General features: G+C 33.9%; 2 protein-coding genes and 1 non-coding gene across 5 annotated transcripts; 2 read left to right on the forward strand and 1 right to left on the reverse strand.

Annotated features, from left to right (window-relative positions):
• Nucleotides 1-327: 327 nt before the first annotated feature.
• LOC131178708 (cationic peroxidase 1-like) lies at nucleotides 328-3,367 on the forward strand. The gene is made up of 4 exons (XM_058144200.1): nucleotides 328-618; nucleotides 2,121-2,303; nucleotides 2,543-2,708; nucleotides 2,800-3,367. The coding sequence occupies exons 1-4, from the start codon at nucleotides 388-390 to the stop codon at nucleotides 3,183-3,185; spliced, it is 966 nt and encodes a 321-aa protein (XP_058000183.1). The 5' UTR covers nucleotides 328-387; the 3' UTR covers nucleotides 3,186-3,367.
• An 8,154-nt stretch (nucleotides 3,368-11,521) lies between these two features.
• On the forward strand, nucleotides 11,522-15,091 carry LOC110652631 (uncharacterized). Of its 3 annotated transcripts, XM_058143492.1 has the most exons (5): nucleotides 11,541-11,659; nucleotides 11,768-11,816; nucleotides 11,896-12,024; nucleotides 12,125-12,298; nucleotides 12,662-12,994. In XM_058143492.1, the coding sequence occupies exons 2-5, from the start codon at nucleotides 11,814-11,816 to the stop codon at nucleotides 12,755-12,757; spliced, it is 402 nt and encodes a 133-aa protein (XP_057999475.1). In that variant the 5' UTR covers nucleotides 11,541-11,659; nucleotides 11,768-11,813; the 3' UTR covers nucleotides 12,758-12,994. The 3 variants fall into 3 exon arrangements, with proteins under 3 accessions (XP_057999476.1, XP_021663943.1, XP_057999475.1); XM_058143493.1 differs by lacking the exons at nucleotides 11,768-11,816; nucleotides 12,662-12,994 and adding an exon at nucleotides 14,351-15,091 and having other exon boundaries at nucleotides 11,522-11,659; XM_021808251.2 differs by lacking the exon at nucleotides 11,768-11,816 and having other exon boundaries at nucleotides 11,522-11,659.
• Nucleotides 15,092-16,502: 1,411 nt separating this feature from the next.
• LOC131178818 (small nucleolar RNA R71) lies at nucleotides 16,503-16,609 on the reverse strand. Its single transcript, XR_009147827.1, has one exon. It is a non-coding gene; the product is annotated as a small nucleolar RNA R71 (small nucleolar RNA).
• Nucleotides 16,610-23,589: the final 6,980 nt, after the last annotated feature.

A 23,589-nucleotide genomic window follows, 5' to 3' on the forward strand; every position in this document is an offset into this window, starting at 1 on the left:
AGTTAGATTATAAAAATTAGAGCATGAGAAAAGGTTTTTCGGTTTTCACTTTGCATAATATCAAAATCAGAATAAAATCAGAAAAAATTAACGAGTTTGAGATGGGACGGATTGAGAGTGTGGGAACTTTTACTATCCCTAACCATGGATTTTTTAACAAGAAGAGGAAACTACAACCTCAGCTTCCATCTTCTTTAGATAATCTTGCTTCCTAATTAAATTATCTTATTTTTTTAGGAGCGTTGACTATATCAATAAAAGAAATGCACAGTTGTCAAGGAGGAGCTCTTATAAATAGGCCGGGATCCCCAGAGCATAGCCAAGCAAACTGAGCAGATCAACCTCATATTAATAATTTCTTCTTTCATTACAGAAAGGTCATTAGATATGGCTTCCTTTAATTCTTCCTCTCCAACTCTCACAACCTTTAAATTCCTTATAGGGGCATTTTATTTTCTTGTTGGAATCGCCTCTGCTCAGTTATCTTCTACTTTCTATTCAACAACATGCCCCAGTGCCCTCTCCTCCATTAAGTCAGCTGTAAACTCTGCTGTATCCAGTGAGGCTCGTATGGGTGCATCATTGCTTCGTCTTCATTTCCATGACTGCTTTGTTAATGCAAGTCATTTCTCTCTCTTTTTCATATATCACCACATATTCATTCTCCATATACATTATTGCATGCAAGGGATTATGATAAAACCATAAAAAGCCATTTCTAAAAGATTTCAATGTGTTAAGTTGATATGCATGGTTGCTGTTTCTCAGAGTACTCTACGTGCTCCTTTTTGGTCCTAGTTTGGCTGCTTTCAGCAAAAATTTCATGAGTTTTCCTGCTTCATCATCAACTTTATATGGCAACTTGTTTTTGGCCATTAACATATTATTTCATAAACACTGATGATAAAAAAAATCTTTATGTTTTGCAAAGAGCATGCAGAATTTTTAAGCATCTGTAACCACAATTTATAACACAATCTACAGCTTTTCAACACGTATTATGGTTGGAATAATGGTCCACAACTCCATAACTTTTTTCAAGTGCCTGCTTTTTTCCAGATTTTTTTTTTCCATCCACTGGGAAGTACTTTTTCAAGACTTTGCTTCAACACAATTGTAGATTGAGAGGAAGAACAATGTTTAAAATCGATTTCTAAATACTGATATTTGCTGACCTGCTGAAATTGATTCTTGGAAGTCTATTTGTTAAATTTCACAACTTTCACAACTTAATCACGCATGCTTTCATGGAATATTTTATAAATTTCAAATTCTATTTGATTTAGAAGGAAATCTCAAATAAATATTATGCCTGTAATGTATTAAGTCCTTCATTATCTGTAACTTTGACTTTGATAATAGATGCTTAAGAGTCTTATTTAACATGATATGAGGATTTTTTGCTTAAATTTAATCTATCATGAACTCAATATACAACATATATGATAGATTTATTTATTAACTAAATATATAATTTCTACTTATTAAATACATAAATTTTACATATTTACGTCTTGAATTTATAATAGATTAAGTTTAGAAAAAAAACTTTTAATTTGCATATTTTTTTTGTTTATTATTAATTAAGATATAAAATATTATGAGATTCACTTATTAAATATATAAAATTTATTTATTTGTGTGTTGAATTTATAATTGATAAATTTAGACAATCCCAAAAGAAAAAAAAAAAACATTAATTAAATGCTGTCTGGTACAGGAACATAAGTGTAGCCGACGATACTGACTTTCTAGAGCCTATGCCGATTTCTAATAATAATCTCTCTTTTCTATGTCAACATTTAACTCGTCTTTTTGCATGGTTTTATCATTTCTCTTTCAACTTTAGCCCTCTGTTTTTCTTTATTATTATTATTATTATTATTATTATTATTATTATTATTATTATTACCTGTGTTGAAGATGAAGTGGGAATTGCACAAGACAACCAAAAAAAAGGATTTTTAATCACTTTAATCAGATTGCATATCTAACATGAGACATCATAATTTTATATATGTCAATATGAAGTGTGAAACTCACATATCTATTTGAGAACGCATAATTGTGTTGCATATAGTATGTGTGAGCTTATATATAAAAAATTAATATATGACCAGGGATGTGATGCATCAGTATTGTTGGATGGAGCGACAGGTGAGAAGACAGCACCGGCTAACAATAATTCTCTAAGGGGCTTTGAAGTTATTGACAAGATTAAATCCCAATTGGAGAGTTCATGCCCTGGTGTGGTTTCCTGTGCAGATATCTTAGCCGTTGCTGCTAGAGACTCTGTTGTTGCTGTAAGAACTAAAATTACCATATATTAACTAAACGTAATGCACCAATAAATTTTAATTCAATTATATTAATTTCTCTAAGAAAATTATGAAATTTTAAATTTAAATCTCAATTAAAGTCAATTACACTAAAAAAAAGGCTGATGTCATATTGTACTTTTTTTTTTCTGAGATTGTTTTGATAGTATAATTATAATATGATAAATGTATAATTATTGGTTGAATTCTTGGATTTGTTTCAGTTGGGTGGACCTAGTTGGACAGTTCAATTAGGCAGAAGAGATTCAACCACAGCAAGTTTTAGTGCTGCTTCTACCAACATACCTTCTCCATTTTCAGATCTCAGCCTTCTCATCTCTAATTTCTCCAGCAAAGGTTTCACTACTAAAGAAATGGTGGCTGTCTCAGGTGTGTATTTTTTAGAATGTCTAGTGAAAAACCATCAAATGTTGGAAAAATAATGAGTTTTTTTTTTCTTGAATATTAATTATTGTTGCAGGAGCTCATACAATTGGACAAGCAAGATGCACAATATTTCGCAACAGGATTTACAACGAAACCAACATAGATTCTTCATTTGCAACATCACTAAAAGCCAATTGTCCTACCTCTGGAGGAGACAATACACTCGCTCCTCTTGATCTCACTAGTCCAAATGCTTTTGATAATGCTTATTTCAGGAATTTGTTGAGCCAAAAGGGACTCCTGCACTCTGACCAACAACTCTTCAGTGGAGGTTCTACAGACGCTCAAGTCAGAGCTTATAGCACCAATCCAACATCTTTCAGTACAGATTTTGCCAATGCAATGGTGAAGATGGGAAACCTCAGCCCACTTACAGGCACAAGTGGCCAGATCAGGACCAACTGTAGGAAAGCTAATTGAGTCTATTATACTCTGTTTTCAGGTCTTGTCATGGCCAATACATAACTGTATTCCATATTTGCATTGTCCAATAAAGACATGTTCCGTTGTTGCTGTTTCTTTTCTTTTTATAATGGAAGTTCCTGTTGTTGATTTTCATTTGTATTAGTGGGATTTACTAATTAAATTTTGTTTCATGTGGATGTATTATCTTCCTTGATAAAAGTAATTTTTTGGATTAATAACAAGAAGATGGATTTACGAGCACAGATTTAATTAGATCCTAAAAATGGGCACACCAACAAAGATAGTTCCCAGCCCTAGTTCAGATTACCCAAGCCCCTGAGGAAGCCCAACCAATGAACAGACGCGATCGGCCCATAAATGGATGAAAGGAGAGGGTTTTATTTAATTTTACTCTTTAATGTAAACCTATATAGTATCACTCAATATGTTGGAATTGCATATCAAAGAGACAATAACGATATGATATTTGGAAGTATGGAAAATTCTTCTCTAATCTGATGATGAATTTAAAATATAATATATATGGTGAAATTATCATATAAAATAAATAAAATTTATATATTAAATTTATAATAAATTAAATTCAGATAATTTTTTTTTCCTAATTTTATAGTATCACTTAATATTTTACATGAAAAACATTTTTAAGTTCACAAAATGATTATTTTAGACTAATTTAATAAACCATATATGTGATATTTGTTGAAACGAATTATTTTGTTTTATATATTATTAAAACTCAAATATAAAATTTTATAACTTTAATCTTATTAAAAGAAAATCATTAATTACATAATATATTTTAAATAATATTTGCAGTTATCATGATTAATTAAATTTTTATTTTTATATTATAAAAAATTAAAATTCTCGGATAATAATTTGAATGACACATATTTTTTCTAGAGCTCTAATGCGAGCCATAGCATGCCATGATACAAATTTTCAAAGAAATATAATTGTGTTGAAACAAATGAGAGCATTAAATTTTTTAGTGGCATTTTTAATTGGAGATATATATATATATATATTAAGCTGATGCACTATTGTCATTGTTGTAGCTAAATTTGTTACTTGTTTTAAAAACAAATACACCATCGATTCTTCAACAAAAACCATTTGTTACCTCTGCTCTCCCTCTGTTCTAACTCACGGAAAGTTTTTTCCTCAATTGATCAGATTTTTGTCAATTTTCCATTTGTTATCTCTTTTTCTATTTTCTTTGATACAATGTGTTGTGCAGAAAAAAAAAATTATTCATGACCCACCTTTAAAAATTAACAAGATCTAATCTAAAACCTTAAGATAAACACATGACTTAATCCAAAATTTAAAATAAAATAAAAAAGAAAGTTTTATGAGGAAGAATATACATAATGAAAATAGAATGAGTATTTATAGAATTTTAAATTTTAACCTAATAGGAAAATAATTTAAAAGACCTAAACGAATTAGGAATAATATTTTAGTGCCCTAAATAAACTAGAAATAACAAACAAAAGCTAATAGGAATTTAAAAAAATCCAAATTATAATAGAAATTTTAAACTAAGTGAGACTTTAAATACTCATTTTTAATTTAGCACCGCGTCATTCACCCACATTTAAAAAAAAAAAAATCGACCTCGAGTTAATTTCTGGACCGAACAATGATGAATTGATTATCTCTCACACTATTCTCCTCCATTTGAGATAAATTCGGCTTCAAATTTTAAAGTTTTGATAAATCAAAATTTCCTTTGAAAGATCACAATATATCTTATTCTTAAATGATATTTAATAAGATTGACTTGAACAAAATTGATTTGAGCAATTTTGCCCTTCCTTGGCATATATACTTAAACTCACATGGAATAATAAAATCAACAAAAATATTAGGAAAATTGTAAGAGAATTTCAATTTTCATTGAAATTTCCTTGGCTTGATATTCTTCTTTCCGTGTAACTCTCTCTTCAAACTCTTCATCATCCACCATAAAAGTGTCAAATTCAAATTCAGCTTCTTTTGTTTGATTTCCAGGTCTGGCCAGGCCACTATACTGCTTCATAGCTGGTAGCGATTTTTCATATATATTTATACACACTGATCTCAAGGTAACACATTGGAGCAATGGGGTAAGTTGGGAGGAATAATTTGAAAACTGATGAAAATAAAAGAAAAGAAAAGAAAAGAAAAGAAAATATATTGAGAGAGAGAGAGAGAGTAGGTAGCTAGGTATGATGCAAGATCTGTTTGCATAAAGAAATAGTTCGCGCCCATATTTTTGGAAGAAGAGCAGGAGGGGAGGGGGGTCACGTGGAGAAAGAGAAGCACGTGCAATAGAGGGAGAATAGTTAATGTTGTACGCGCAAAGGAAAGGAATCTGCTCGTGATCGGAGAAAAGAGAGATAAAGAGGAGAGGCATCGAAAGCAGCGAAGGAAGCGTCAAAGGATGTTTAGCTGTCAATCCCTCCAAACACTTCTCACGGGGCAAGTTTTTCTTTTATATTATCTCTCTCTCTCCCTCGAAAAAAATTTAAAATACATTCCGTTCATTATTATTTTACTCATATTTTTATCAATTCGAACGAATTCAATTCTTTTTTAGTTGTAAAAAAATAAATATTAAATATTATTATATAAAAATTTAATTAAATTCTTTTTTTATAAATAATTTATTATGAAGAAAGTCTAAATCTACAAAATAATCATCTCTTTCTTCAACCATTTCCTATTCCAAAACAATACCCCACTTCTCTTCATTTTTGTTTTTCTTCTTTATCGACCATAAATTTGTGCTGCCTTTCTAGTACTACCATGTCTTTCCTTCTAAACAATCTCATAAAATCACACTGCAAATCAACTTGTCCCTTGTCATGCTCATGCATGCTCTTATTAAGCAATTTTACGCATGATCATTTAACTTTCTATATACAAATTACTTCTTTATTCCAATTATTTAATTTTTTTAGTGATTATATTTTAATTAAAATTTAAATTTGTAATCTCATTGTTAGCATAATTAAAGCAATTAGCATGATTATAAGAGATTTGTGTAACATAATTACAGTAATTAGCATAATTATAGGAGATTAGTGTAGTATAATTACAACAATTATTATTCTTGTCTAAATTAGCTCATATTCTCATGTATAAATAGATGTAATATCTCTGTAAATAGGACACGGATAAATACACAATCATTTCCTTCATTACTTGTATTCTTTCTTCTAACATGGTATCAGAGCCTTAAAACTTTTATTTCTAGTTTCTGGGGTCTCTCTTCTCTCTCTACAACCTGTTCTGGTTCATTCTTTCATTCATGTTATTATACCATTTTTTTTCCTCCTCATCTTGTTATCAATATAGAAATCTGATATTTCAAAATCTATTGCAACAGTTTTGACTGGTTCCAACTATAATCTTTGGGTTTAAGGAATGAAAAGTTTTTTTATAGGTCGCAAGCTTTGGCGTATTATTACCGGAGATATCATTACGCCGACAAGAGAGAACGATGAAACTGATGCAAAATTTGCTGACCGTCTTGAGGATTGGGATAGTAAAAATCATCAGATCATCACTTGGTTTCGCAATACCTCTGTCTCGTCCATCCACATCCAATTTGCTAATTATGACTCTGTAAAACAAATATGAGATTTTTTGGCTAATCGATATCAGACCATAGGACTTGCCCACTATTATCAGTTTTGGACTACTCTTCATAATCTGAAATAAGAAGCAGGTCAATCTGTGAATGATTTTCTTACCCAGGTCCAACCCATTTGGAATTAAATATCTCAGGCCAAAATCAGTGAAGATCATCTTCATCTCATTCAAGTTCTAATGGCTTTTCGATTAAAATATGAGGCCGTTCGAGTGTCCCTGCTACATCGAAATCCACTTCTATCAATTGATACTACTATTCAAGAGATTATTTTTGAAGAGACTCGTCTCAGTTTAGATAAAACTCCTCAATTTGAAATTGCTCTTGCAACTACTCGATCATCCCATCAGAAATCTGGCAATCAACTCTGTAAGAATTGTAATCAAATTGGTCATGCTTTTGCATATTGTCCTACTATAGAATGCAGATATTGTCATGGTTACGGTCATATTCTTAAACATTGTCCCACACGCCCTCCAAGACCAAAAATAGGGCATTCAAAATTCAAGAATGTCTCAAAGCTTGGATCTTCCTCTGTCACTATTGTTGCTGCTACTGAGGGTTCTATTGCCATCACCATGAGTGATCTTGAGACACTATTCAAATAGGTTATCTCTTCTAATTCTCCTGCTGCCATGTCTGCCACTCTGGGTAATTCTTATTGGCTTTTTGACTCTGCATGTTGTAATCATATGACCACTAATCTTAAATTCTTATCTTCTGCAAAACCAGTATCTTCCTTACCACCAATCCATACTACAAATGGTACTAAAATGAACATCACACATACTGGTCATGTGTCTACCTCAAATCTTCATCTCCCTGACACCTATTATATCCCTAATTTGGCACTCAATCTTATTTCTGTTGGTCAGTTGTGTGAAAAAGGAATAAATGTTATTTTTTCTCCCCATGGTGTCCAGGTACAAGATCCACAAACGGAATAGATTCTTGGGAAGGGTTGCAGAGTGGGTCAATTATTTGAGCTTGCATCTTTACATCTTTCTCAGAGATTTGTGTCTGCAGCTACAATCCCTAATTCCTCCATTCACCAATGGCATCTTCATCTTGGTCATGCTTCTGTTAGTAAAATTCAACCTTTAATTTCTCGTGGATTATTAGGATCTACTAAGTTTGAGTCATTTAATTGTTTAAATTGTCAGCTTGCAAAACAACCTGCATTATCTTTTTCTCATAATAATACTACTTCAGACACTCCTTTTGGTTTAATTTATTCTGACATTTGGGGTCCTTCTCCTATTTCTTCAATAAATGATTTTCATTATTTTGTGATATTTATTGATAATTATTCTCGATTTACTTGGATATATTTTTTGAAACATCGATCTGAGTTATCACAAATTTACATCACATTTGCAAAAATGATTAAAGCTCAGTTCTCTTGTGACATTAAAATTCTCCGAATAGACAATGTCATGGAATATCGAGATTCTTCTTTACTTCAGTTTCTTAGTCAACAAGGCACCGTTGTTCAACGTTCTTGTCCTCACACCTCTCAACAGAATGGGTGAGCCGAACGCAAGCATCGCCATATTCTTGATTCTGTATGTACTCTTCTTCTTTCTGTCTCATGTCCAGAATAATTTTGAGGAGAAGCAGCTCTTCATGCTGTTTATATTATTAACCGTCTTCCTACCTTAGTTCTTCATAATTTATCTCCTTTTGAAAAGTTGTTTGGACAACCTCCTAACTATTCCATCCTCAAACCTTTTGGATGTGTTTCTTTTGTTCTTTTACAACCTCATGAACATACCAAATTAGAACCTCGTGCTCGTCTATGTTGTTTTCTTGGTTATGGCATTGAACACAAAGAGTATCGTTGTTGGGATCCTGTTTCTAATAAGTTACGCATCTCTCATCATGTTACCTTTTGGGATAATACTATGTTCTCTTCTCTTTCCAAATTTTATCACTCTGTCAATATTGACTCTCTATTTTTCACTGACTCCTCCAAAGAGCTGTTTTCAAGTCCTGATCCAGGTGATTCTGATGTGCTCAATATTAGCCCAACTACACCTGCCCTTATTGAATCTGCACTAGTTGTTGATCCAGTACCTGCGCCTGCATCTCCTCCTAGCACTACTCTTCGTCGTTCTACCCGTGTAAGAGAAACTCCTTATTATTTTTCTGATTTTCATTGTTACTCTACTATTGCAACCCTTCATGAGCCTCGTTCTTATTGTGAGGCAAGTACTGACCCTCTTTGGCTGCAAGCTATGACTGACGAACTTCAGGCTTTAGAGAAAACTCATACTTGGGATTTAGTTGATCTTCCACCAAACAAGACCCCTATTGGTTGCAAATAGATTTACAAAATCAAGACCCGTTCTGATGGAACTATTGAACGCTACAAAGCTCGCTTAGTAGCCAAAGGGTACACTCAAGAGTATGGTATCGACTATGAAGAAACTTTTGCTCCAGTGACCTGATTAACATCTATTCACAGTCTCTTAGCTATTGCTGCAGTTCGTAAATGGAAACTTTTCCAGATGGATGTAAAAAATGCTTTTCTTTATGGTGATTTAACAGAAGAGGTTTATATGCATCCTCCTCCTGGTTATCATTCTCTTTATAAGGTTTGCAAACTTCAGCGAGACTTATATGGATTAAAACAAGCTCCCAGGGCCTGGTTTGCCAAATTTAGTTCCACTCTTGCTCAACTTAGTTTTCTCTCTAATCCACATGATTCTGCATTATTCACTCGTCGAACTGACAGTGGTATTGTTCTTCTGTTGCTTTATGTTGATGATAAGATAATAACAGGAGATGATTCATCTGGTATTTTAGAGTTACAACATTATCTCAATCAGCATTTTGAAATGAAAGACCTGGGTTCTCTCAGCTATTTTTTGGGTCTTAAAGTTTCTCAAAATTCTGATGGCTATTATCTATCTCAAGCCAAATATGCATTCGATTTACTTTCTCGAGTAGGAATCACTGATAGCAAAACAGTATCAACCCCATTGGAGCTCAATTGCAAACTTACACCTCTTGAAGGCACTCCTCTTGATGATCCTACTTTATATCGACAGCTTGTCGGGAGTCTTGTTTATCTCACAGTTACTCGACCTGATATTTCATAAGCTGTTCATCTGGTTAACCAGTTTATGTCTACCCCTCGCTCAACTCATTTCTCTACAGTACTTCGAATCCTTCATTATATTAAAGGCACTCTTTTTCATGGTTTGCACTTTTTTGCTACCTCCTCCCTAGTATTATCTAGCTACTCTGATGCTGATTGGGCTAATGATCTGACAGATCGTCGCTCTATAACTGGTTATTGTTTCTTCTTGGGTAATTCTCTTATCTCTTGGAGTAGCAAAAAGCAAACTGTTGTTGCACGTTCTAGCACAGAATCTGAAAATCATGCTCTTGCTGATGTTACATCTGAATTACTTTGGTTACGGTGGTTATTAACTGATTTGGGTGTCACTCATTCTTCTGCCACAATGCTTCATTGCGATAATAGAAGTGCCATACAGATTTCTCATGATGATGTATTTTATGAGCGTACCAAACACATCGAAATTGATTATCATTTTATATGTCATCATGTTACTCATGGCACTATATGTTTGATTCCTGTCTCCTCTGTCAGCCAAACCGCTGATATATTCACCAAAACACATCCTCCCACTCGCTTTCAGGATCTCTTAAACAAACTCAAGTTGGCACCTGTGCTACCACCTTGAGTTTGAGGGGGGGGGGTGTTAGCATAATTACAGTAATTAGCATGATTATAGGAAATTTGTGTAGCATAATTACAGCAATTAGCATGATTATAAGAGATTTGTGTAGCATAATTACAGCAATTATTATTCTTATATAAATTAGCTCATATTCTCATGTATAAATAGATGTAATATCTCTGTAAATAGAACACAGATAAATACACAATCATTTCCTTCATTACTTGTATTCTTTCTTCTAACACTCATATTTTTAAAAATAATTTAATAAAATTTAATTGAATTGGATTCACCAAATTATTTCTTTTCGAATAGGGATTGGATATTGGATATATATATATATATATATATATATATATATATATATATATATATATATATATATATATATATATATATATATATATATATATATATATATATGTAATGATTTTAACATGCAAGCTGAATATTTACATAATAATAGATTGAGTAAATTAAGAAACTAATAAAGCAAGATTAGAAAAGCTGATGTAATGAAATTTGAGCGTACAACGTGGCTGTGGAAGTGTGAACATATGAAAATAAATTTTAATTCAGTAATAATGACTGATGTTGGTGACCAAGAAAATTTGCAATAATATTGTTGGTGATGGATATATAATTAATGTAGTCTATTCACAAATTAAAAATATTAATAATTAATAATCATCTATATAATTAAAGATGCATGTTCAGATTTTATTATTTTACTCAACAAAGATTGATTATATATAAAGTAATCAACATCATAGACTAGATTTTTTTCAAAAAAAAAAAAAAGAATACATTAAAAAATGTGATAAAAGAAATATAAAAGGAGGCTAATATGGTAATTTTAGGAGAATGAATTATGATTTCGTGTGGGGGAACGGGGGCACTCATGAAGGAAACGAACAAGCAATCATATAGGGTGGAGAGGTCAGCCTCTGGCTTTATAAAACCCTTTTATACACTTGCGTTTAGAAATTAAGGGCAAAGAAAGGCAGCTGGGATATAGCTAAAACTAAGAGTCATAAACATCAAACATGGCTTCTCGGAAGCAAAAGAAGGCAGCTCGATATGACAAGCTCCGTGACGTTCCCATCTCTACTGCTGTAAATATCCCTAACTCATCACCCGATCGTTCATTTCTTTTTCCCCTTTTGTTCATAGTCCTTCTTTCGCAAACACTGAATCTTGAATTCTTGCAACTGTGCAAGCAGACTGTACCTATGATATTGTGATGATCGTGAAAGTGAAAAACTACCAATGGTTATGTTTTTGTATTTTCTTGGATTGTTCGATTATTTTTTTGTTCTATATTGTCTTTCTGAACTTTGTGATTCTGCAGATGAGTAAAACTTCAATCATTGTAGATGCATCTAAATATATAGAAGAGCTGAAGGAAAAAGTGGAAAGGCTGAACCAAGAGATAGGAACTTCTCAAGCATCTGCAACTTCCCAAAATCAATTACCTATGGTAAGAACTACAATTGTGTTGTCTTGTTCCTTTTCTTTCTTCTTTTCGACCAATTATACATCAACTGATGATGCAAGTTTTTCTTCTTTCTATAATTCAGCAGGTTACAGTGGAAACCCTAGAAAAGGGTTTCCTTATTAATGTCTTGTCAGAGAAGAATTGCCCTGGTTTGCTTGTTTCGATACTGGAAGCCTTCGAAGAAGTGGGCCTTGATGTGATTGATGCTAGGGTTTCATGCGAAGATAATTTTCAACTGGAAGCAGTAGGAGGAGAAGTAAGAAATAGCTTTATTTCTTTGTTTTTTTTTATTTTTATTTTCCAATGTCATTCCATTTCTTCCTCACAGTTACATATGTGTGTGAATACTTGTATACGAACACATATGTCTTTAGCATATGGTTCGTCCTTAGAAACATTTAAATAGGGAAATAAAAAATATATATATCACATGCGAAATTCACCAACACTAACCACAAAAGTTCAGGACTTTTTTTTTAATAATTATTGACAATTAATATTGGGTGGATAGTATTGGAATGCAATGATTATCAAATTTGCAATTGCTATTATATGGTAATTATCATAATTAATTAATTAATTTGTATTCCATTGAAGAGAGCATTCTCAACTTTTGCAGTACCAAGGGGATGCTGATAGCTTAGATGCTCAAGTGGTGAAACAGGCAGTGGTGCAGGCTATCAACAACTGGCGAGAAAGTAATGACCAAGATTGACCCAAATTTTATATTTTGAGCCAGTGAGAAATGGAATTTTATATCTCTATATTTGATTCCATGAAAATGTTTATGGTGTCACTTAAGCAGCCATCAATCTATATGCATATTTTGAGCATATATTAGAGGTGTCAATTTTGACCCATTTATCTATCTACACATCCTCTCTTTTAATTATGAGTTAAAACCTAACCAACTCATTAATTTATGGTTTGGATAGATAAGAGTGACATATGAATGCGCATTTTAACTGTTAATCTAAGATTTATGGTATAGGACTCTTTCCCTACCATGCAATGCACCACCAATAACAACACCATTTTCCTATATTATTGTTACCGTTATTGCTTCCATTTTTACTCCACTCACTATCAGTACTTACCATCGTCGCCACATCCACATCCGGAGCCGTCACCATATCCACTGACGCCCACCAACTTTCCTATTATAATTGAAACATTAATAAAACAAAATGAATAGGTTAGGATTGGTTTTAGATTAAATAAGTACAAATACGCATGTATTTTAAAGGAGTACACGGGTCTTATTAATTATTACATGCATAGTTTGAACTCTGACACGATTCAGAGTCTGGACAGGATTGTTTTCCACAGAGGGAGCATTTGTTTTGGTAAGTCCATGTGTAAGCTGACAAAGAAGCCAGAATAATTGTTACAAAGTGGGTTATTGTCTTCTACGTTATAGCTAGCATACACTTGGTGATACATAACTTATTTATATATGATGAATTTTCCTTCTAATCCAATCTTTTACTCTCTTCCTGTGTGTATTTTTCATGCAAGCCTTTATTCATACTAATTACAACAACACCATCAGTTTTTGGCAATTTTATAGTTTTGCAAAAATTGGAATAAAGGGATTCACGAGAGGATAGTAAATTAACATGATCGGTTGAGAGAGATTGATTAAAATGCTGTCTTCATTTGCAGTTCACAACTAAACCGTGGAAAAATGATAAGCTATTGGACCACAATTATCAGTGCTTATTATTTGCTTCCAATCATATTGATTTGTTTAATTACAATCATTGTTGTCATATGGTTGGATAATTAGAGAACAAACAAGTCTCAGGGATGGAAAACAAAACAATGCACCTTGCATTAGTATACCCAATTATATTCGACGCTGGTTTTGAGTGCGCAATTCAGCGGCACCGGTTTTTCTTTCAGAGGTTTGCACAATTAAATAATAGAATGAACAGTGAAAATAGCAAAATTTTATGTATTCCTCCTCCCCCCCCCCCCCCTCCCTTTTATCACATCAGAACTGAGCAAGTTGGCCTCCAGTGACATTCAATTTGTTTATTCTTGCTTAGTTTGGATGGTAGACTATAGCATATTCTAGCGTTTGTCTCTTCCTCTCAAAGAAACCAACACTATTGTATCTTTCCTTAAGAAGCATTTCGTAATTCTTATCAGGCTGATACATACATTTTGCATAGTTATTTAGGTTTAATTTCATGGCCATTTTATTTGATTGTTAGTCACTTTTAGTTAATTTTATTAGTTATTTAGATAGTTTTTTATGATTATTAATTTTTGGATTAATTTGTAATTTTACTTTATTTTGTAGGAAAAATGGTGATTTTGAGGGACTAAAAAAGAAATTATGTCAGTGAGAAATGATTTTTACAGCTAAAGATATCAAAAACAAGTTTGAAAGTTGAAGAATACAGAGGTCAAATTGCGCATAACTTGCCGCATAAGTTGTACAGTTCTGCATAGAGAGAAGAAACAATTTTTCCATTCCTGCCGAAATCTGCATAAGTCACTGCATGACTTATGCAGACTTACTCTTTGCTTATGCAGCTTCACACAGAGGGCCCAAAAACCTGCCGAAAACTGCATAAGGGACTGCATAACTTATACAGTTTCATAGAGTCTTCATAATGAGCTGGCAGAAGATTCTCTCATGAAAACTACACCTCAAACACACCATATTAGGGCTACTTGTCAGAAAAAGATATAAATAGGCCCTTATCTCATTTTAGAAAGGGAGGAGAAGACAAAAAGGAGCAGCAGCAGGGGAAGAGTCAGAAAACAGAGCAAAATGTCATCTCTCCATTTCTAGACCAGATTTGGAGTTTTCTTCCCTTCTTCCCTTTTTCCTACCTTTCTTGTATTGGGTTTCTGAGTTCTTAGCTTAGGTTTTAGATTTATTTCTATATTAACTCATAATTTCTTGTAAATATTATGGATAGTGAGTAGTTTTCATTAGATTCTGGAGTGGGGATGTAATGTTTGAGATATTTTATGGATTTTGATTGGGTAATCCATATTTTGTGGTTTTAATAAAGTTTTATTAATTTCTTGTGTGCTCAATGATATACTTAGTGTAGGATCCCATTAAGTATTGTTCTTAATCCATAGTTGAAGCAACGAAAGGAGAAAACCTTGTGATAGATAATCAAGAAATTGAACTTAATTAACTTAGATCTAGAAATAGACTAAGGATTAAGAGGATTTACAGATTAATTAAGGAACTTAATGGGTCTTTATTAATTTTAACTCCACGAAAGTAGGATTAGATTGGTTAAGGCACTCTTTGTCCCACTCGAAAGAGTATTCAAAGGATTTAAGAATTAATCTCCTTAAAACCTGTAAATTCCATAAGATTGGGTAACCAATTTAAAATTTTCAAAATAGCTTGAATATGAACTCCCGAACTCCGGAATCGCCTCTTTTATTATTGTTAATTTCTAATCGAATTTAATTACTTGCCATCTCAAATCTTGCCACATTTCAATTTGCTTATTTTAATTTGATGCAAATTTAGTTAAATCATTACATTGTTGAATAGATTATTAATTTTGCATATATAGATTTCATACTTCAATATCTATCAATTTATTGTTTTAATTTCAAAAATAATTCAAATTAGTTAAATTTTTGTATAAAAAATTCAATCATTAACACAACTCCTCGTGGGAACGATATTTTTTCTATATTACTTGTACGACCCGTGCACTTATGGTTGGGCCACATCAAGTTTTTAGCGTCGTTGCCGAGGAGTTGTTTATTTAAGATTGAATTCTTGATTATTTTAGTTGTTTATAGTTTTATCTTTGTTATCTTTTCATTTTGTGTTTGTTTGTTCTTTTTTTTTTAGGTACTCTTAATCATTTATGAGAAGAGTTAGAAGCATAAGTGACCCATCCTTATTGTTTAATCTTGAAATTAAGAAATTTTGTAGAGCCAACAAGAAAGAAACTAGAAAAAGGAAAGAAACTTTGAGAGCAATTGAAATTGAAGCAGACATGGCTGATGAAAGAATTAGAATTGGTGATGGTAATGCTGAAAATGATCGAAACAATGAAAATGCAGCCCAAGGTGAAGAGGTTGTAAATGCTAATGTGCCTAGGGGAAGTATGATGGATCATGCATTTCCTCGTTTTGATGATTTGAGAGAGAGTATAGCAAGACCAAGAATTGATGCAAATAGCTACAAGATGGATTTTGGAGTTCTTCAAATGATTCAAAATTTCCAATTTGGGGGACACCCTTAAAAAAATCTACACACACATTTAAAGAAGTTTGCTATGATTTGTGATATGTAAAAACAACCTGGAGTATCTGATGATGCAGCAAGATTGAAGCTATTCCCATTCTCTTTGAAGGATAGAGCATTGGATTGGCTTGATTCTTTACTTCACAACTCCATTACAAATTGGGAGCAACACACTGATACATTTCTTGTACAATATTTTCCACCTGGAAAAAATCAAGAATTGAGGAATCAAATGACAGCTTTCAAACCAAGAGAAGATGAAACTCTCTATGAATCATGGATGAGATGGAAGGAATTAGAGAGACAATGCCCACATCATGCCATTCCAAAATGGATGATAAATCAGAATTTTTACACCAATGTTACTCCTGCAATTAGAGGGATTATTGATGCTCAAACTGGAGGAGAGTTTATTATGAAGCATGAAGATGAAGCTTATGAGCTATTGGAGAAAATTGCAAAGAATACTCATCTTTGGAGTAGTCCAAGAGGACCAGCTCCAACTCAAAAGAGGCAAGCTGCTGGAATGTATGACCTTGATCCATTCAACATGATTAATGCAAAGTTTGATGCATTTACAAATGTTTTGGCTAAGAAGATGGAAGAATTAAGTATGTTGGTTAGTTCATCATCATCATCTGGAAGTTCACAACAAATTGCTTATGCAGAAGGAACTACTTGCTGTGGAATAGACTATGGAGAGCAGGCTGCATATGTTAGTAATTATGGAAACAAACAAATGGGGAATCCATACTCTCAAACTTATAATCCAACTTGGAGGAATCATCCCAACTTTTCATGGGGAAATCAGCAAAGTCAAGTCCCAAATCAGAATCTTCAACCACAATAGCAACAAGGAATTTCGTATTAGTAAAATAAGCAACCATTGCCTAATTTTCAGCAGAGAAACATGAATCCTCCACCAAAATAGCAAGAGTAAAGTTCCACCACAGAAACTTTATTACAACAGATTTTTACTAACCAAACTAAGCATGATGAAGAGATGAGAGAGATGAAAGCAAGGCTAGAACAGTTGCAAACACATAACAGAATGTTGGAAAATCAAATTACACAATAAGCATCTTCCTCAGGTACCAAGTCTTTTGGAAAACTTCCAAGTCAACCGAAAAACCCAAGAGAACAGTGTCAAGCTATTATTTTAAGAAGTGGGAAGGTTGTAAACAATAAGAAGAGTGAAAAAAGTGAGAAGAGAGAAAATGAGAAAGAAATTGATGAGAGTGAAAAATAAGAAAGTGAGAAAGAAAGTGCAGAAAAAGGAAAAGATAAAATTGAAGAGAAGGAAGAGAAATATATACCTCCAGAGCCTTACAAACCACAACTTCCCTTTCCACAAAGATTTCAAAAAGCCAAGCTTGATAAGCAATTTGTGAAGTTCTTAGAGGTTTTGAAGAAGCTATACATAAATGTGCCTTTTATTGATGCTCTTTCACAAATGCCCTCTTATGCAAAATTTTTAAAAGAAATTCTCTCAAACAAGAGGAAACTTGAAGACCATGAAACTGTAGCTTTGATAGAAGAATGTAGTGCCATACTCCAGAAGAAACTTCCTCCTAAGCTTAAAGACCCCGGGAGTTTTTCAATTCCATGCCACATTGGGGAGTTGTGTTCTACAAAAGCTTTATGTGATCTAGAGGCTAGTGTTAGCCTTATGCCCCTCTCCATTTATGAGAAGCTCAATATGGGAGATCTTAAGCCAACCCACATTTCTCTTCAGTTAGTTGACAGATCAATTAAATATCATGAAGGGATTTTGGAGAATGTGCCTCTAAAGGTTGGGAAGTTCTATATACCTGTTGACTTTGTTATCTTGGACATGGAAGAGGATTCCAATATCCCAATTATCTTGGGAAGGCCCTTTCTAGCTACAGCAAGGGCATTAATTGATGTTAAGTTAGAAAAATTGACTCTTAGAGTTGGTGAAGATCAATTGGTTTTCAATATTAATAACACCATGAAGAAACATCATTCTGAAGCTGAAACTTATTTGAGAATTGATATCATTGATGAGCTGGTTGAAGAACACTTCAGAAAGAGATATCTGGAAGATCCACTTGAAAATTGCTTAGTTCATGGAGGAAGCATAGACAATAACAAACCTCATGTGGCTACATATGCTCAACATTTAGAGGGTAGGCCACCATTCATTTCTGCTCCAGTTTTTCAACTCACACAAAAGGAAAAAGTCGAATCTAAGCAACCATCATTCAAGGAAGAAGATACACCTAAGGTAAAACTTAAGCAACTTCCTTCTCAGCTCAGGTATGAATTTCTTGGCCCCAATAACACTTATCCAGTAATTGTAAATGCAAACTTGAGCACTTTAGAGTTTGATAAGCTGTTAAGAGTATTGAGGCAATTTAGGAAAGTTTTAGGATACCCCATAGATGACATTAAGGGAATAAGTCCACACTTTTGCATGCACAGAATTATTTTGGAAGAAAATTATAAGCCATCTATTGAACATCAGAGGAGGTTGAACCCAAATATGAAAGAAGTTGTTAAAAAGGATATTTTGAAGTTGGTTGATGCAGGGATCATATATCTATCTCAGACAGTACTTATGTGACACCCCTTACCCGTGTACAGAATATCCGAGTAAGCAATGTCACACGGTGTATCGGCACACTCTATTTTACCTTAATCAATTTTTGTCATAGTTTTGAATATAGTTTATGAAATATAATTTACTTAAGCCATTTATTGAAATTATTATTTATTTGAGGTTCCGAAAATTTTAAAGAAAATTCGGCAGAGTACCGGCTAAAAATGGAGAAAACAATTCTTCGGAACCTGTGAAAAACACTTCCAATATTCGTATCTCATCACTCTCAAACTCCAATATCAAAATCTCAACATTTTCAATTTCATTTCTCAATCATTCATCTAATGTGATAATCAAGTACAATTCACAGATAGATATTCACATTTTCCATTCACCAACACAATTTTCATTATTTACATGAACATCAAAATACATTACATAAATCCAAATACATATAAGAAAATAAAAAAAAAAATTAGTTACAAAATACCAAAATGAAACCTAGTGCCCTACCAATGCACTGTGGAGGGTGAGGTGACACGGATACTATGCAGAGCTGCAGGATGGACTCACCCAGTCTACGGTCTACAGGGCTCACGATCAGTATTTCCAGAATCTACGCGTGGCAAAAGCAACGCGCTAAGCAATAATGCTTAGTGGTGCAATAATAAAATAAAAGAAAATAGCAGAAAATAAATATGTATTGAATGTATATGTCTTATTTGTTTTGTATTTGTTATATTCATTTATTTCTTTAACTTTGTCCATTTTCATTCATTTGGTTGCCCAAGTAACCTATACTGGACGACTGGGCTAGATAAACGGGTAAACTGGCACTGGGTATCAAGTACCTCTAGCCGTCACACCATCAGTCACATATGTATCTCCCGGTGTGCAACAAAACAGCTAACAAGCTGTAAATAATATTAGGCACTAGGCCAAGTCTCAACACAATATCAAAATGGCTAAAAGCCATAAAATCACAGAATGACATAATGCCATGTGCAGTACTGCTAACTGAACCCTATTGGCATGCCAAACTATCCAAACCAATCTTGTTAGGTATACTAGGGCATTTGATGCTTTAAAATTCTTCAATTTGTGAATTTCAAGTTTTGGTGTTACTATTCACTTCATTAGTCAACAAAAATGTTGACTTTTGGATAGAAAATAGGTGTATTGGTTTTAACACTCCCAATGTACCACATTTTGCATTTAAAATTTGTTGGAATTAATCACCAAATCCATTTCCAAACTTAGCACTAAGGGGCAGAATTTTCAGTTTTTGTACCATAAATTTACTGTTCCGTTAGGGACTGTTACAGTGGAAATTTGAGGAAATGGTAAACATGAAAGTTGTTCCTTATTTTGTCTAGTTGAATTTCGTTTTTTGAATCACTCCATTTGGAGTTTTGTAGCTACAGATATGGTCCAAAAACCACAGCTGGCCGGATTGGAAAACTGCAGAATTTACCAAATCTACAGTACAATGAATAGTGACTGTGAGTGCCTTGTTGGACAGGTTCTGGTCATAATTTGGGGTAGGTTTCTTCATGAAAGTTGTTTGTCTATATCTTATCTTGTTGCTGTAAAAATTTCAGGTCAAATGGACCATTTTACAGTGAGTTATGGCTTACTGTTCATTTGGTCATTCTGCAGAATCTGCTTGCAGGGTATCCGGATTGGGGACAACTTTTGGTCCACTTGCTTTGGTCTTTTGGGCATGGTTTCTTCAGAAAAATTGTGCCATTATATGTCTAGTTTCATGTCCAATTGGCCAAACACCAATTGAACCTACACAGCCAAAGATATGGCAGTCCAAACAGGCTGGACTCCCAGCCTCCCTACTGCACTCACTAGGCAGCCCACCAATTCAGTTTGTATTACTCTAAATCTCTTCAAATTATGGTCAACTTACCTCAAATGGTCACTAATTGACCATTATAATGTTCACTTACCACTTTATAAGCCAAATCTAAATTTCACTCCCAAACCCTAGCTCAAATTCAAGGTTCACACCACACACCTTAGTTAACTCTTTCATTCCTTATATATATATATATATATATATATATATATATATATATATATATATATATATATATATATACACTTTAAACATAATCTCTAATTCATCCTAAGTCCATTAAAACAACCAAATTCATTCCTTCCTTAGGGCTGCCGAAATTCATGATATACATACACATGAGTTTTAGTCCATTTAATTTACAATTTCATACCAAATTCAAGTCCCTAACATGGAAATAAAGAAATATTTGCATAAGTAAGCACTAACCTCTTGTAGGGCAGAATTTTCCAAACTTAAACTTCACTTTCTTTCCTTTTCTAGGCTGTCAAACACTTTCCCAAGAGGTATGGACAAGCTTTAATGAAAGGTGTCTAGGGTTTAGTAGTGGAAATTCATGAGAAATGGAAGTAGTGAAAGAAAATTTTCATTGAGGGAGTGGAAGAGAGGGTCACGGCTTTGGAAGAAGAAGAAACCAGAAAATGGTTTCTTAATTTGTCATTTTTCCCTTTTTAAAAAATTTTTGTTGTGTTTTTGAATGGTGATTAGTGGAGGGCATTTAAATGACATCATAGTGATGTCATAATTAAGGATTTAAGTCATTTTCTTTTTCTTTCTTTTCTATTCATTTTTAATTTAATTTTTAGCAATATTTATTCATATTTTAGATCATAATAATTATTTACTTAACTGGACAAGTCGGCCAAAAATCGCCTCTGAAGGCGAAATGACCAAAATGCCCTCCGTTTAGCTTAACGGGTCAAAATTGTCTGTACCGATTGAAAAATTTTTCTAAATATTTTCTTGGCATTCTAATGCCATAGGGACCTCAATGACCCTTCTCTGGAGTCCCAAAAATTATTTTATGAATTTTTCCCCGGGTCTAGGGCTCCTAGTTGCGAGAACCGCAACTTCCCTCTGAGTTACCCATCGCTTGGGCACCGGCTCGTTTAACTTGGTTGTATTTAATTTATAAAATTTTTACTAAATTTTTCTTATTAATATTTGAGTTAATTATGGTTCCTCACTTTAGTTTAAATATTTTTCTGAACGTTCTAGTTGTCCAGACTGACACCGGTCACCGGAACAGTAGAATGTACGGAGTTGCTACCGGGAGGGTGTTACAACTCTTCCCCTCTAATTTAAATTTCGTCCTCGAAATTTTATCTGATGCAAACAGTTGAGGGAACTGTTGCCTCATCGTTCCTTCACTTTCCCAAGTTGCCTCCTCGGTGTTATGGTGCCTCCAAAGCACTTTCACCAGTGGAATCTGCTTATTTCTCAACTCTTTCACTTCCCGAGCTAGGATCCGTAGAGGTTCTTCTTCATATGTCAAATCCGGTTGTATTTCAATTTCTTCCCTAGAGATGACATGTGAAGGATCTGAGCGGTATCTTCTGAGCATGGACACGTGGAACACATTGTGGATCTTGTCCAGCTCTGATGGTAAAGCTAGCCTATAGGCCACTGGACCCACACGTTCAATGACTTCATATGGGCCAATGAACCTAGGGCTTAACTTACCTTTTCTTCCAAACCTCAGTACTTTCTTCCACGGTGACACTTTGAGGAACACTTTGTCGTCAACCGCATATTCTATTTCTTTTCTCTTCAGGTCGGCATAAGATTTTTGTCTGTCTGAGGCAACTTTCAGATTGGCTTTGATTAGTTTCACTTTCTCCTCAGTCTGTTTCACCGTGTCCGCCCCACCAGTTGTCTTCGCCCAATTCAGTCTAGCACACCGAGTTCTACATTTCCTCCCATACGATTACTTCATACGGGCCATTTGGATACTAGCTTGGTAGCTATTGTTGTATGCAAATTACGCGATGGGAGGTATCTATCCCAACTTCCCTCAAACTCAATGACACAACCCCTCAGCATATCCTCAAGGACCTGACATATATTTCATGTTATTATTATCATTTTAATTCAATAGTTGTATTAATTCAATTGGTTCAATTGTTTACCTGGATTACTCTTTCGGATTGCCCATCCGTCTGAGGATGGAATGCTGTGCTGAAGTGGAGTTGTGTACCTAAGGACTCATGCAACTTCTTCCAAAATCTCGATGTAAACCTTGGGTCTCGATCAGATATGATGGAAAGTGGAATTCCATGCAGTCTAACTATCTCACTGATATACAATTCTGCTAACTTTTCCAGTGAGTAGTCAGTCCTAACTGGCAGAAAGTGTGCTGACTTTGTCAATCTATCAACTATCACCCATACTGCATCATGTTTCTTCTGGGTGAGAGGTAGACCACTTACAAAATCCATGGTAATCCGATCCCATTTCCATTCAGGTATGCGTATAGGCTGTAGCAAACCCGATGGAACTTGATGTTCTGCCTTGACTTGCTGACATGTTAAACATTTAGTCACATAGTCAGCTATGTCTTTCTTCATACCAGGCCACCAATACTGAAACTTCAAATCATGATACATCTTTGTACTTCCTGGGTGCATAGCATATACACTGGTGTGTGCCTCTTTTAGAATACTGGCCTTTAATTCCCCATCATCTAGTACACACAGTCTTCCTTTGTAATATCGACACCTATCTGCTTTCACCCCATAGTCAGTTGCTTTTCCTTCTGAGATTTTGCTCATAATAGCTATTAGCTTCTCATCTACATTCTGCCCATTTAAAATCTGCTGTAGTAGGTTTGGCCTCACTTGCAACTCAGCCAAAATAGCTCCATCTCGAACCAAA

The sequence above is a fragment of the Hevea brasiliensis genome, chromosome 3 (genome assembly GCF_030052815.1).
Source record: "Hevea brasiliensis isolate MT/VB/25A 57/8 chromosome 3, ASM3005281v1, whole genome shotgun sequence".
In the NCBI taxonomy this organism is placed as follows: Eukaryota; Viridiplantae; Streptophyta; class Magnoliopsida; order Malpighiales; family Euphorbiaceae; genus Hevea; species Hevea brasiliensis.

Excerpts from the sequence above, each read along its gene's own strand:
- LOC131178708 (XM_058144200.1), top strand. The coding sequence starts at position 388 with ATGGCTTCCTTTAATTCTTCCTCTCCAACTCTCACAACCTTTAAATTC. Across the intron at positions 619-2,120 it reads TCCATGACTGCTTTGTTAAT|GGATGTGATGCATCAGTATT; the intron begins GCAAGTCATTTC and ends ATATATGACCAG. Across the intron at positions 2,709-2,799 it reads AGAAATGGTGGCTGTCTCAG|GAGCTCATACAATTGGACAA; the intron begins GTGTGTATTTTT and ends TTATTGTTGCAG.
- LOC110652631 (XM_021808251.2), top strand. The coding sequence starts at position 11,591 with ATGGCTTCTCGGAAGCAAAAGAAGGCAGCTCGATATGACAAGCTCCGT. Across the intron at positions 12,025-12,124 it reads CCCAAAATCAATTACCTATG|CAGGTTACAGTGGAAACCCT; the intron begins GTAAGAACTACA and ends TCTATAATTCAG. Across the intron at positions 12,299-12,661 it reads TGGAAGCAGTAGGAGGAGAA|TACCAAGGGGATGCTGATAG; the intron begins GTAAGAAATAGC and ends CAACTTTTGCAG.